Source organism: Notamacropus eugenii, chromosome 6 (genome assembly GCF_028372415.1).
Source record: "Notamacropus eugenii isolate mMacEug1 chromosome 6, mMacEug1.pri_v2, whole genome shotgun sequence".
NCBI lineage: Eukaryota > Metazoa > Chordata > Mammalia > Diprotodontia > Macropodidae > Notamacropus > Notamacropus eugenii.
The window spans coordinates 136,287,822-136,301,059 of NC_092877.1; the positions used below are offsets into that span (position 1 = coordinate 136,287,822).

General features: G+C 42.3%; 1 protein-coding gene and 1 pseudogene across 7 annotated transcripts in view; both read left to right on the top strand.

Moving 5' to 3' along the window:
* The window catches only part of MGST2 (microsomal glutathione S-transferase 2), a 105,472-nt gene that overhangs the window by 59,068 nt on the left and 33,166 nt on the right, over nucleotides 1-13,238 (top strand). For 6 of the 7 annotated variants that reach the window (XM_072621089.1, XM_072621095.1, XM_072621092.1 and 3 more), the window contains one exon: nucleotides 10,006-10,094. In XM_072621089.1, the coding sequence (XP_072477190.1) occupies nucleotides 10,006-10,094 (89 nt within the window). Of the gene's footprint in view, nucleotides 1-9,736; nucleotides 9,870-10,005; nucleotides 10,095-13,238 lie in introns of all 7 variants that reach the window. The other variant, XM_072621091.1, reaches the window with a different exon arrangement.
* LOC140510819 (probable E3 ubiquitin-protein ligase TRIML1 pseudogene) lies at nucleotides 601-2,684 on the top strand (annotated as a pseudogene).

Here is a 13,238-nt window from a genome sequence, read left to right on the forward strand (position 1 = left end):
TTCCAGATTCTTCTGAAGTCAGGCTGCTCATCATTTCTTATGGTACAATAGTATTCCATTCCATCCATAGACCACAGCTTCTTCAGCCATTACCCAATTGATTGGCGTCACCACAATTTCCAATTCTTTGCCAACACCAAAAGAGCTGCCACAAATATTTTTGTACATGTGAGTCCTTTTCCCATTTGTATGATCTCTTTGGAATAAAGTCCTAGAAGTGGTTTTGTTGGGTCAAAAGTTATGCACAATTTTACGGCCCTTTGGGCATAGTTCTAACTTGCTCTCCACAAAGTTTTGATCAGTTTCCAACTTCACCAACAAGGCATTAGTTGTTCCAATTTATACTTCTCTGGCATTTATACTTTTCTGTCAGGTGTGATGTGGTATCTAAGAGTTGTTTCTATTTGCCATTAGAGAAATCAATAGTGATTTGGAGCATTTTTAATAGACTATAGATATCTTTAATTTCTTACTCTGAAAACTGTCTCCTCATATCCTTTGACCATTTGTCAAATGGGGAATGACTTGTATTCTTAAAAATTTAGCTCAGTTCTCTATAGTTTAGAAATGAGACTTATGTCAGAGATACTGGTTGAAATAATGAGCAGCCTGACTACAGGGTACGTAGACTTTGATAGACCTGACTCTTCTCAGCAATGCCAGGATCTAAGGCAACTCCAAAAGACTCATGATGGCAAATGCTACCACATCTAGAGGAAGAACGTTGGAACCTGAATGCTGATGGAAGAATACTATTGAGTCTGTTTGTTTTTGTTGTTTTGTTTTTTCTTTCTTGTGGTTCCTCCCCTTGCATCTAATTCTTCTTTACAACATGACTAGTGTGAAAATACGCTTCATATGAATGCATGAGTAGAGCCTATAACAGACTGCACATCATCTTGGGCAGCTCAAGGGAAGGGTGGGGGAGAAAATTTTAGTCTCCAAATCTTATGGAAGTGAATGTTGAAAACTAAAAATAACTTGATTAATTTTAAAAAGAAGAAGAAGAAAGGTGAGAACTCAGATGCAGAGCCTGGAAGCCCTCTCCTCAGACAGGAGTTCTCACCTTTTGGGGGTGGAGTAAAGGGTGGAGCTAAGCACAGGAAGGCTTCTTAAAAGACACCTCAGTGCCAGTATCAGTTGCTTCCAGAGCTCCAGGAGACATTCTCTGTCCTGTCCTGAGTGCAATCTCTGAGAAGGAAGGAATCAGAATCCTAGGAACAGGGATGTAAGAGTGTTTTAATTGAAAATCTGAAGGCAGAGCTCACTTGCTCTATCTGCCTGGGCTAATTCACTGATCCAGTGACTGTCAAGTGTGGCCATAGCTTTTGTACAGTGTGTCTTCTCCAGTGCAGAGAGGGAGTTAATGAAACCCTCACCTGCCCACAGTGCAGAGGGATCATCAAAGGGAGTGACATGGTGCCCCAGAGGAACCTGCAGAATTTATTCATCACGTAATGCTCAGACCTCATTTACTGCAGAGCATTAGCCTGACTACCTGTGAGCAACATGGAGAGAAAGAGAAGTTCTTCTGTGAGGAAGACCAGAGAGTCCTCTGTGATTCCTGTTTATCAGCCCCAGAGCACAAGGATCACCAAGTGCTTCTCTTGGAAACAGCCTCTGAAAAGGGTAAAGACAAGCTCCAGGAGACTAGCACTGCCTTACAGAAAAAAGAAGAGGAATTTAAAAGGGCTTTGGACAAAGTGACAGAAAGAATGACCTGCCTTCAGGAGGATGAGGTCACTCTGAAACACTCCATTACTTCTGAATATGGGAAAATGCACCAGTTCTTATGGGATGAAGAATATCGATATTTGCGAAGACTGAAGGAGGAATCCAGACTCAATCGAGTCAAGCTGAAGGAGAGCAAGGCCAGGCTGTCCCAACAAATCCAGAATCTGCAACGAATGGCTTTAGATGTAGACAAGAATATGGACAAGGTGCCCCTGAAAATGCACCAGGACCTGGCAGCCACTTTGAAAAGGAGTGAGAAGTCAATGCTTCCAGACCCCAAGCTTGCTTGTCCTGCCTGGCTCACTGTCCCCATCACAGGCCTGAGAGAAGTGCTCAGGAGTTTCCACAGGGATATAACTCTTGATCCTGAATCAGCTAATCCTCATCTCATCCTGTCTGGAGATCTGAAGAGTGTCCAGTATGGAAGGGTCCCTCAGGACCTGCCTGACAACACAGAGGGATTTGGCTGTGTCCTTGCTGTTTTGGGGGCCCAGACCTTCACCTCAGGCAAACACTATTGGGAAGTGCAGGTGGGAGATAAGGCAGAGTGGGAGTTGGGCATCTGTAAAGATTCAGTCAGCAGAAAGGGGAAGCTCTCTTATTCCTCTGAAGATGTAAGGACCCTTGTGGGTTTCACATCTGGAAATGGTTTCTTCCTCTGGAGTTCACAAACAGGCTTTTGGTCCAGCACATCTATTCCAATAGTAAGTACTTTTCTTGATTATGAAAAGGGACACATAGCATTTTGTTTTGTCACAGACAGATCTCTTGTCTACAGTCTCTCCAACTTAGCTTTTGAAAGGCCTATTTGCCCTTCCTTCTCTCTTTGCTGTTCTAATCAAGAAAGCGGCCCTGGGTCACTCATTGTCTGCCCAGGGGAATAATTGAAGGAACATGGAAGCTGTCAGTGATGCTGATGGCTAAGGCTGACTCTATAAAAAGTGACTGAACGTAACACTGCATGTGACTGTCTTTATTGGAACTCATGTTGATCAATAAAGTGATGTATGATTGTAACAACCAATGAGAATAAAGTCTGTCTTATTTATACTCAGTATCCAAAAAATATTTCATCCCATCAAACCATACTCCCAAATATAATACACAACATAGGCCAAAACAACTTTGGACCAGGGAGGTCAAGTTGAAAAAAGAGGTAAGTGGGCTTCATGAGGATACATTCTTCTGCTTATTGATTGTGTCACCGTACAAATGACTTCTCTGTTCAATGAAATCCTTACACTAGAGCAGAGGTGGAGAACCTAGCCCTTTGAGGCCACATGGGGCTCTCTAGGTCTTCAAGTGCAGCCCCTGGACTGAATCCAAACTCTACACAGCAAATACCTTCAATAAAGGGATTTGTTCAGTCAAACTTGGACTCAGTGAGAAGGCTGCAGTAGAGAACTAGAAGGCATGTTGTGCTCTGGAGGCTGCAGGCTTCCCACCACTGCACCTGAGTATCTCTAAGGTGGTTTCTGGCAGAACTTTCTGCAGTCAATGGTGCTATTGTATTCTATCTCATCCTTCTCTAATCAGAAGTGATAATGATCTTTCATTGGAAAGAGGAAGGGAGAGGGCTTCCCTGAGGATAGGAAAAAGAAAGTGCTGGGGGGCTGAATAGTGAAAAGTAGGGGTTCTTTGTGGGATCAGGGGAGGGGCTCCTAATGTCTTCTGGGGATGGACCCCTTTGGTAGCCCGGTAAACAGCATGTATTCTTTTTCAGGAAGAAATTTTAAAATAACTGACGTTATTGAATTAGAGGTCAGTCAAACTAATTGTGTGTTTTTTTCCCTGTCCAAGTGCCCAAATCTCTGAACAACTTGAGATGGTTAATCATGATGTCACTGGGTCTCTCCCAATTCTAATATTCCAAAATCCCTTGAGTTGAGTAATTTTCTCTAGGTCATGAAAGCCCCATTCTTGCTGGGGAAACTCCTTTATTCCTTTAGAAAAATGTAAAGTATATATATTTTTTGTCATAATTTTGTGACTTCCAGACCTGAACTTGGAGTGAAAAGGCTGGGTTTACATCCTACCTTCACTGCTTTCTATCTGCCCTGCTGTGGGCAAATCACTCAAATGTCAGTCTCAGTTTTTTGGGTTTTTTTTTACTACAGTTCCAGGATTGGATTAACCCAGGAGTTCCTATCCTGGAGTCCCAGACCCACAGGGAGTCAATGAGTAGATTTCTGGAGGTCTGTGAACTTGGATTTTTTTCAAGGCATCTTTATTTCCACTAACAGCTAAAAGGACACTTGCATTACCTTCAATTATTTAAAATCATTAACTGGATCTGGGGTCCATAGGCTTCACCCGACTGCCAAAGGGGACCAGGACACAAAAAGGTAAAGAATTCTTGAGTAAAACAATTAGTAAAACACTCTTTTCGAGAGGGGTGGAAGCATCTGAGAATGGCTCACTTTGAAAGCAGAGATGTTCAGGAGAATAAACACCTCAGTATGGATGTATGATTGATTACTAAGCCCAGAGTGGCTCTGTGTTCACAGCCTTTACCTTCAGCAGAGAGCCATAGTTATTGGCAAGAGAAATGCTGGACAGAAGGATCAGAATGGGAGAAACTCAGTGACAGAAAGGGAACTCGAGGCTGGCAGCAACCTAGGAACTGGACGCCCAAAGAAAAGGACCAGAAGGATTTTAGACTTTCTGGTCTTCAGAAAGGAGGTTATCAGAATCCTTAGGTGAAGGAGCCAAAAACCATAAAGGGCAGAGTTGGCTTCTTTCTGGATGCGAAGTTTACTTCAGTCATGACATGTGCAGCAATGTCTTCAACTGTAGGTCTTGACCACTTGTGGAGTCTGGAAAAATTTAGCAACAAGAAAAGTTTCTGAACAGGCAATGACCAAACATTAACTAAAAATACAATGCCTATGGAACCCAAGGTGTTTCTGGCAGAGCCTTGATTTTGAACACCAAGCATGCCCACAAAACTTGCCTACAAAGCATGCCTATCTTGTACTGCTCATGCCCTGAGGCCATGAAACACCAACAAACCCTGGTTCTTAGGATAGTTTTGTGTCTCTAGAGGTAAAAGGCCCCTCAGAGACCTCATAATATGCCTCTGTGGGAAACAAGGAAATTCTGTTTTCCACAGTCCTATGTGATAAGAGTTGTGACCTTGCATGGACTGTTTAGAGGTCTAAAACTAGTGCACAGGATCAAGAAGCTGTGTGAGGAAAAGCCTGCCAGAGAGGAGAACATAAAGTAACATGGCCAGGGGAAGGTATTGCGGGAGATCCAAAGTTTGGACAACAGTATAAGAAACCCCATCTTTCTGAACATGTTGCAGTCGTCCTGTAATCTTACTGGGGAGGCTACCCATCCATTCGGGGGGAATGGACATAAAGATTAATAAAAGCTTTCCTGATTTCACAACAGGTATTGTTCTTTTTTTTTTTTATTTAACTTTTAACATTTATTTTCACAACATTTGGGGTTACAAATTTTCTCCCCTTTTATCCCCTCCCCCCCAGACCCAAGCATTCTAATTGCCCCTGTGAACAATCTGCTCTCTCTTCTATCATCCCTCTCTGCCCTTGTCTCCGTCTTCTCTTTTGTCCTGTAGGGCCAGATAGCTTTCTTTACCCCTTAACCTGAATTTCTTATTTCCTAGTGGTAAGAACATTACAGTTGATCCTAACACTTTGAGTTCCAACTTCTTTAGCTCCCTCCCTCTCCACCCCTTCCCTTTGGAAAGCAAGCAATTCAATATAGGCCAAATCTGTGTAGTTTTGCAAATGATTTCCATACTAGTTGTGTTGTATAGGACTAACTATATTTCCCTCCATCCTATCCTATCCCCCATTACTTCTATTCTCTTATGATCCTTTCCCTCCCCATGAGTGTCGACCTTGGATTGCATTCTCCTCCCCATGCCCTCCCCTATATCCTCCCCCCCACCCTGCTTGTGCCCTTGTCCCCCACTCTCCTGTATTGTGAGATAGGTTTTCCTATCAAAATGAGTGTGCATTTTATTCTTTCCTTTAGTGGAATGTGATGAGAGTAGACCTCATGTTTTTCTCTCGCCTCCCCTCTTTATCCTTCCACTAATGAGTCTTTTGCTTGCCTCTTTTATGAGAGATAATTTGCCCCATTCAATTTCTCCCTTTCTCCTCCCAATATTTCTCTCTCACTGCTTGATTTCATTTTTTTTTTAAGATATGATCTCATCCTCTTCAATTCACTCTGTGCACTCTGTCTCTATATATGTGTTCGTGTGTGCATGTGTGTGTGTGTGTACTCCCACCCAGTACCCAGATACTGAAATGTTTCAAGAATTACAAATATTGTCTTTCCATGTAGGAATGTAAACAGTTCAACTTTAGTAAGTCCCTTATGACTTCTCTTTGCTGTTCACCTTTTCATGGTTCTCTTCATTCTTGTGTTTGAAAGTCAAATTTTCTTTTCAGCTCTGGTCTTTTCATCAAGAAAATTTGAAAATCCTCTATTTCGTTGAAAGACCATTTTTTCTCCTGAAGTATTATACTCAGTTTTGCTGGGTAGGTGATTCTTGGTTTTAGTCCTAGTTCCTTTGACTTCTGGAATATCCTATTCCATGCCCTTCGATCCCTTAATGTAGAGGCTGCTAGATTTTGTGTTATCCTGATTGTATTTCCACAATACTTGAATTGTTTCTTTCTAGCTGCTTGCAATATTTTCTCCTTCACCTGGGAATTCTGGAATTTGGCCACAATGTTCCTAGGAGTTTCTCTTTTTGGATCTCTTTCATGCGGTGTTCTGCGGATTCCTTGAATATTTATTTTGCCCTCTGGTTCTAGAATCTCAGGGCAGTTTTCCTTGATAATTTCATGGAAGATGATGTCTAGGCTCTTCTTTTGATCATGGTTTTCAGGTAGTCCCAAAATTTTTACATAGTCTCTCCTGAATCTATTTTCCAGGTCAGTTGTTTTTCCAATGAGATATTTCACATTATCTTCCATTTTTCCAATCTTCTCACTATGTTCTGTGATATCTTGCTTTCTCACAAAGTCCTTAGCGTCCATCTGTGCCATTCTAGTTTTGAAAGAACTATTTTCTTCAGTGAGCTTTTGAATCTCCTTTTCCATTTGGCTAATTCTGCTTTTGAAAGCACTCTTCTCCTCATTGGCTTTTTGAACCTCTTTTGCCAATTGAGTTAGGCTAGTTTTCAAGGTGTTAATTTCTTCAACATTTTTTTGGTTCTCCTTTAGCAGGGAGCTGATCTGCTTTTCCTGCTTTTCTTTCATCTCTCTCATTTCTCTTCCCAGTTTTTCCTCCACCTCTCTAACTTGATTTTCAAAATTCTTTTTGAGCTCTTCCATGGCCTGAGCCCATTGGGTGGGCTGGGACACAGAAGCCTTGATTTCTGTGTCTTTGCCTGATGGTAAGCATTGTTCTTCCTCATCAGAAAGGAAGGGAGGAAATGTCTGTTCTCCAAGAAAGTAGCCTTCAATAGTCTTATTTCTTTTCCCTTTTCTGGGCATTTTCCCCAGCCAGTGACTTGACCTCTGAATATTCTCCTCACACCCACCTCACCTCCTGGTCCTCCCAGCCAGCGTTTGGGGACTGAGATTCAAATGCTGCTTCCCGCCTTAGAGCTTTTGGCGGGGGCAGGGCTGCTATTCAGTGTGAGAATTAAGTTCAGGTGGTCAGGTCGGGGCAGGGCCGCCTCTCAGGCTCAGTTCCCTCAGGGGGTTTATGCACAGACCTTCCACAATGGATCCAGGCTCCCGCCCGCTTGGGGAGCCCCTGTCTGCAGCCGCCTCTCAGCTTCTACCTCCCGGGGGGGGCCCAAATCATGGGGGCACCCCACTCCCCTCTACACCCGCCAAAGAGACTCTCTCACCGACCCCCGTCACCTGTGGGCGGAGGGACTTGTGCGGCTGCTGGAGATCCCATCCCTGAAGCCTGCTTGGGTCTGTTTCTCTTGTTGCTGTGGCCGCAGCAGGTCTGGGCTGGGCTGGGCTCCGCGTCTGCAGCTCGACGGACCTTTTGCGAGAGGTTTGCAGGTCCCTCTGTGGGTGGAGGGACCCGCGTGGCCCCTGGAGATCCCATCCCCGAAGCCCGCTCGGATCTTTTCCTCTTGGTGCCGCGGCTGCTGCAGGGCTGCCCTCTGCTCCCAGTCCCAGCGCCCAGTCCGCAGCGTGAAGGACCCCCCCGCGAGAGGTTTGCAGGTCTCTCCGGAACAGAAATCTCCCTCGCTCCAATATTCCGTAGCCTCTGGGTGCAGAATTCACTGTGAGTTGCTCCCCTGTAGCCGATCTGTGGGTTGTGGGTTCAGAGCTATGTGTATGTGCGTCTTTCTACTCTGCCATCTTGGCTCCTCCCTTCGTGAAAAGTCGGTATTGTTCTTTGTTTAAGGTGACCATGTTTTCTCCCTGTTTGGGGCTTGTTGGATGGACTCACTTCTAACAATTCTTGGGAGCTTGTCTGGAATCTTTAGAATCAGGAATTTATAAAGCAATCTTGCTTGTGTGGGATGAGAGTGCCTCCATTGATTGCACAGTGGCCCAAACACCCACAGGCATGGTTCCCCTCTTCAGACTGCTAACTTATCTGGGACTGTTTGGAATTGTTGTGAACTCAAGAAGGCAGCTAAACCAATGGTAAAACTCTCTGCTGGTTTAATTATTCAGGAATTCTGTTTAAGGGTGGGATTCCACTGAGGATCCCACCCATTTCAATGCCTAATTAACAAAGGGGCCAACTATTTTACTTCCTCCTTACTTAAGGATTGTCCTTCTGGTTGTTCAGTCATTTTGTAACTCCATTTGGGATTATCTCTCCCATCCCCAACCAGTCAGCAAGCATGACTAACAAACCCCTTCATATATATATATATATGTATTTGAACTAAAAAAATTCCTCAATTGTTCAGTGTGGGGGAAAAGAGTGTGTCCTCTGGAGGATTTGTGAGTGGTCATTATTAGGCTAAATCTTTTAAACTTGTTTGCCTTTAAAATAATATTATTCTGGAAATTGTTCTCCTGGTTATGCTCAGTTTGCATGAATTTACACAAATCTTCCCAGGTTTCCCTAAAACCTTATAGTTTTTGGTAGCTCAATAGTATTCTATAATAGTATGTCTTAGGTTTTCAAGTCATTTCCCAAATGATATCCTTTCCCTTGGTTTCCATTTCTTTGCCACCATCAAAAAAACCACTATAGACATTTTTGTATTTATGGGATCTTTTCTCTTTTTCTTTGATCTCTTTGGGGTATAGACCTAGTAGATCTCTTTCTGGGTCAAAGGCTATGCACAATTAAATAGCTTTGGAGGCATAGTTCCAAATGACTTTCCAGAATGCCCAGACTAGTCCACAGCATTCTTTCCAAGAAATAAGTGACAGTAATGGACAGACTCCCAGAGCAAGAAGTGACCTCACAGAGGTCTAGTTTGATCCTTATCTGAACATCCTCCCTATAAGCTTGCTATTTGTGTGATTTTGGACCAATTACTTAATCTCCCTGGGTCTCAATGTCTTTAAGTGTAAAGGGAGGGATGACTGTGAAATGCCTTCTAGCTCTAGAGAGACTAGTCCATTTTCCTAAGAAGCCCCCCCCACCCCCCCTTTTTTTTGGGAGGTCATTTTGTTTGAGTGACTTGCCAGGGATCATAGAGCTTTAAAATATCAAATATTTGATGCTGGATTTGAACCCAGATCCTCCTGATTCCAGGTTCGGTGCTCTATCCACTTCACCACCTAGCAACCCTGTCTAAAATTTTTTGGAGTAAGGTTTTCTGGTGAGGAAGAGATAAGGACTTTGGGGAAAAAATCTTAACCTGGGGCCAGTGAATTTTTTAAAAAACATTTTGATAAATGTATTTCAGTACAATTAGTTTTCTCCCTCTGTATTTTATTCTATTAATTAAGGACCATCATTCTGAGAGATAGTCTATAGGCTTTCCCAGGCATTGAAAGGGGACCTTGATGCATAAAAAAAGTGAAATCCCTCTTCATTTTTTCCAAATTTTAAAGGAATATTTCTGATTGCAATCATCTAGTTTAAAGAAGTGGCTGGCACCCCCATTGTCCTGAAAGTGTTAATGCACTTTCAGGAAGGAAGCCTCAGGGTGGATCAGGTCTATTGTCTACATAACCCCAGACCTACCTGCTGGCCCTTGTACCTAAGCAAAGGTAACTTCTAGTTTCTGCAACCATTTTTTTTGTTTGTCTCCCCCTGCCTTCACAAAAGCTTGGCTTGCTTTGTAAGGTGTCTTCCCTTCACAAGACTGACAGGTTTTCTTTCCTCTTCCTCCCTTTCTCCAAATAGTTCAGCTGTCAGGATAAGGGCCAGAGGAGAAATGGCTAGCGATCCAGTACTCCTGGCCGCAGTCTCTGTTCTGTCTGTCTTTCAGCAACGTAAGTATTCCTGGGATTGGGGAGGCAAGAGGGGACCAGACTGAGAGGAGGGAGGGGACAGAGGCTTCACACAAGGGGAAGGTCTGTGGGCCGCCTACTTGGTTCTGAAGCCCTCTTGGCTTAGCAGGGCAAGACTTGTTCAGGGCTGCCACCCCTGTGAGTTAAAGGGACTCAGAATGGAGCCACACGTTCTCCCTCCTGACTGGAGGCTTGGTGCATCATGCGTCCGCTGCTCTCAGTGACTTTTATTACTGTGTGTCTGCAGTCACAGCCACAGGCCAGTGGACATTAGTCATATACTAATTTGGGGGTTGTTTGGACTCTGAAATTGATCTGAGCATCCCACTAGGTAGGCTTCTTCAACTGGGGTTTAAAGACCCTCTAGCAATAGATTTCAGGCAAGAGGGTCCTGATACTGGTGAATTAGACTTGCTATGAAATGCAAGATTTTGCTGGTAGATCTATTCCAGGAAAAGACTGAGGTGTTTTTTTTTTCTCTAAAAATATGTTTTCTTGAATTTTTTTTGTCTTGAAATGACAAACATTTCCCATTCCTCTCTCAAATTGAGGCCTTCTTTATTACAAGAAACAAAACAAAACCAAAAAACCAGAGAAAGAAAACTCCTTTTATGAGGTATACAATATTTTATCCTAGTTGCTCCCCCCCCCCCCCCCCCCCCCACCACCAAAGCAAGAACTGTGGTTCATTATCTCTCCTCCAGGACTTTCCTTTGTTTTTCCTTGGCTCAGAGTTCAACTTCCTTTTCATCTGTGTTGTTTTAGTCATTGTGTATGTTTTTCCTTGATTCTGCTTATTTCACTCGGAGTTCATTCACATTTTCCCATATTACTCTGAATCCCTCACATTTGTCATTCCTTGTGGTACTGCAATAATCCATATATACCACAGGTTTTTATGTCATTCCCCAACTCATGGCCATCCATTTCGTTAACTGTTCTTTGTTACCACAAAGAATACTTCAATGAATATTTTAATATATACTCAACTTTTGTTTCCAGGTGAACTCTTTGGGTTCTATGTTCAATAATGGGGTTGCTTTTGCTGTAGACAGTTTGGTCATTTTTTTGCATTATACCAAATTGAAATCCAGAATAGTTGAACCACATCACGGCTCCACCAACAGTGTATGAGTATGTCTGTCTTCTTACAGCCCCTCTGATTTTGACTGTTCCCATCTTTTGCTATCTTTACCAATCTGCATGGAGTAAAGTAAAACCTCACAGTTATTTAACTTGAATTTCTCTTCTTTAGATACATTCTATGCGATTTGTAGCGCTTCATATGTTCATTTATTGTTTTTACATCTACTTTTGAAAACTGCTTATTCATATCCTTTGATAACTTATCTGTTGAGGAACTGGTTTAGGTTTATTGTTCAGGTTATATAACTAGCCAGATATATGAATGTTCCTTTACTGGTTTAGGTTTATTGTTCAGGATATATAACTAGCCAGATACATGAATGTTCCTTTACCTGAGGGGAAAGTCCAAGGTGTCCCAGCCTACTTAGCTTTCTGTATTGCTCTATTTGATTTGTATACTTAGGAAATTCCTGTACTGTATACTCTGTAGTGTGATATTAATGTCTTCTTAGGTGCAAGGCAGGTATGTTACTTTTAGATTCCTAAATCATTCATTATTATTCATTTATTCAGTGCCTACCTTTCCTTCTAACTCCAAATCTTATGATCCTACTATACGCAAAGCCTTGTGCGAGGCAATGAGAAAGGAGTGGAAGTGTGATATAAAATATAGATAAGAGATATCTGTAATTTCATGGAGTTTATATATTGCATTTGGCTCTTTGGGAATTCAAGATAAATCTGGAGGAGTGTGCATATCCCCTCCCCCCCTTAACAATCAGAGAAAGCAGTTGGCCTGAAGATGTACTGGTCATTTTCACAAAGAGCTTTCTTTGTGGTTGGTCCAGTGGGTGGTGGGGGTTGAGAGGGAAAAAATAGATTGGTTGGTTGGCAGATGTTTGGGTAAGGACCAAGAGGACTCAGATCAGAGCCTACAGCAGGGGCAAGTATATTTTTAAATATTTAAACAGAAGGCCACATGATCAGAAATCCACATATGTATGGGCCACATGCATTTAATTATATGTAATTAATTACCTTCAATCTCAAATTATAATGACTGATCCAAATACCTTAGTGCAACACTTGGTGCTGGAGAAGAACAGATGGTTAGGTTGTACTTGACTCTTAGTTCATGTGTGAATTAGGTTTTTAAAAATCAGTTTTGTTTTTTTTTAAAGGAAATAAACATTTATTAAGCACTTAAGATATTCCAAGCAATGTGGTAAGCCATTTACTAATCTCATTTGATCTTCACCACAGTAATCATTGTCCCCATTTTACAGCAGAGGAAACTGAGGTAGATAGTGGTTAAGGGGCTGATTCAGGATCACCCTGGTATCTGAGGTAGGTATTTGAGGGCAGATTTGAACTCAAGTATTCCTGAGTCCAAACTCAGCATTCATTTTACCACCTAGCTTCTGATGGACAAAGACTAGGACTTCCAAGACCTGCCACTAACAAGCTGTGTGACTTTGGGCAGATGATTCCTCTTTTTGGAACCGTAAGTTTCTGATCTGTAATATAGCAGGACATTGGACTAGATTATTTCTGAAGCTATTGGAAGGCTCTAACATTTCCTGATTATATGAACCTGATGTTTTTCAGAAGTTGTCCCACCATGATGAGCAAGGATTGATTCTTCCTTTCAGAGGACTTGGATCAGGAAGATGTGAGACTCTGAGCATGGATCAGCTCCCTGATGTCCTAAAAAGGGAACTGGACTGAAAATTAATAAGTTTACATTCTAATTCTGGTCTTGTACAAAGAATGTTGTAACAAATGGTAACAAAATCCAGAGAAATTCCTAAGGTTCTATAGTTCATTGTCCATGCATAGACCTGACTAGGTAGTTATTGGGAAATGTTCTAAAATGAACCACAGCCATCTCAGAATTGTAAATAACTTCCCTGACATCATCTGTTCAATCTATATATGAACAAGGATTCCCTCAGTAACTAACTCAAGAAGTGGTCATTCAGGTAATTTACTTGACTTTTGGTGAGAGGGGAACTCACTACATCTTTTTTTATTTATTTA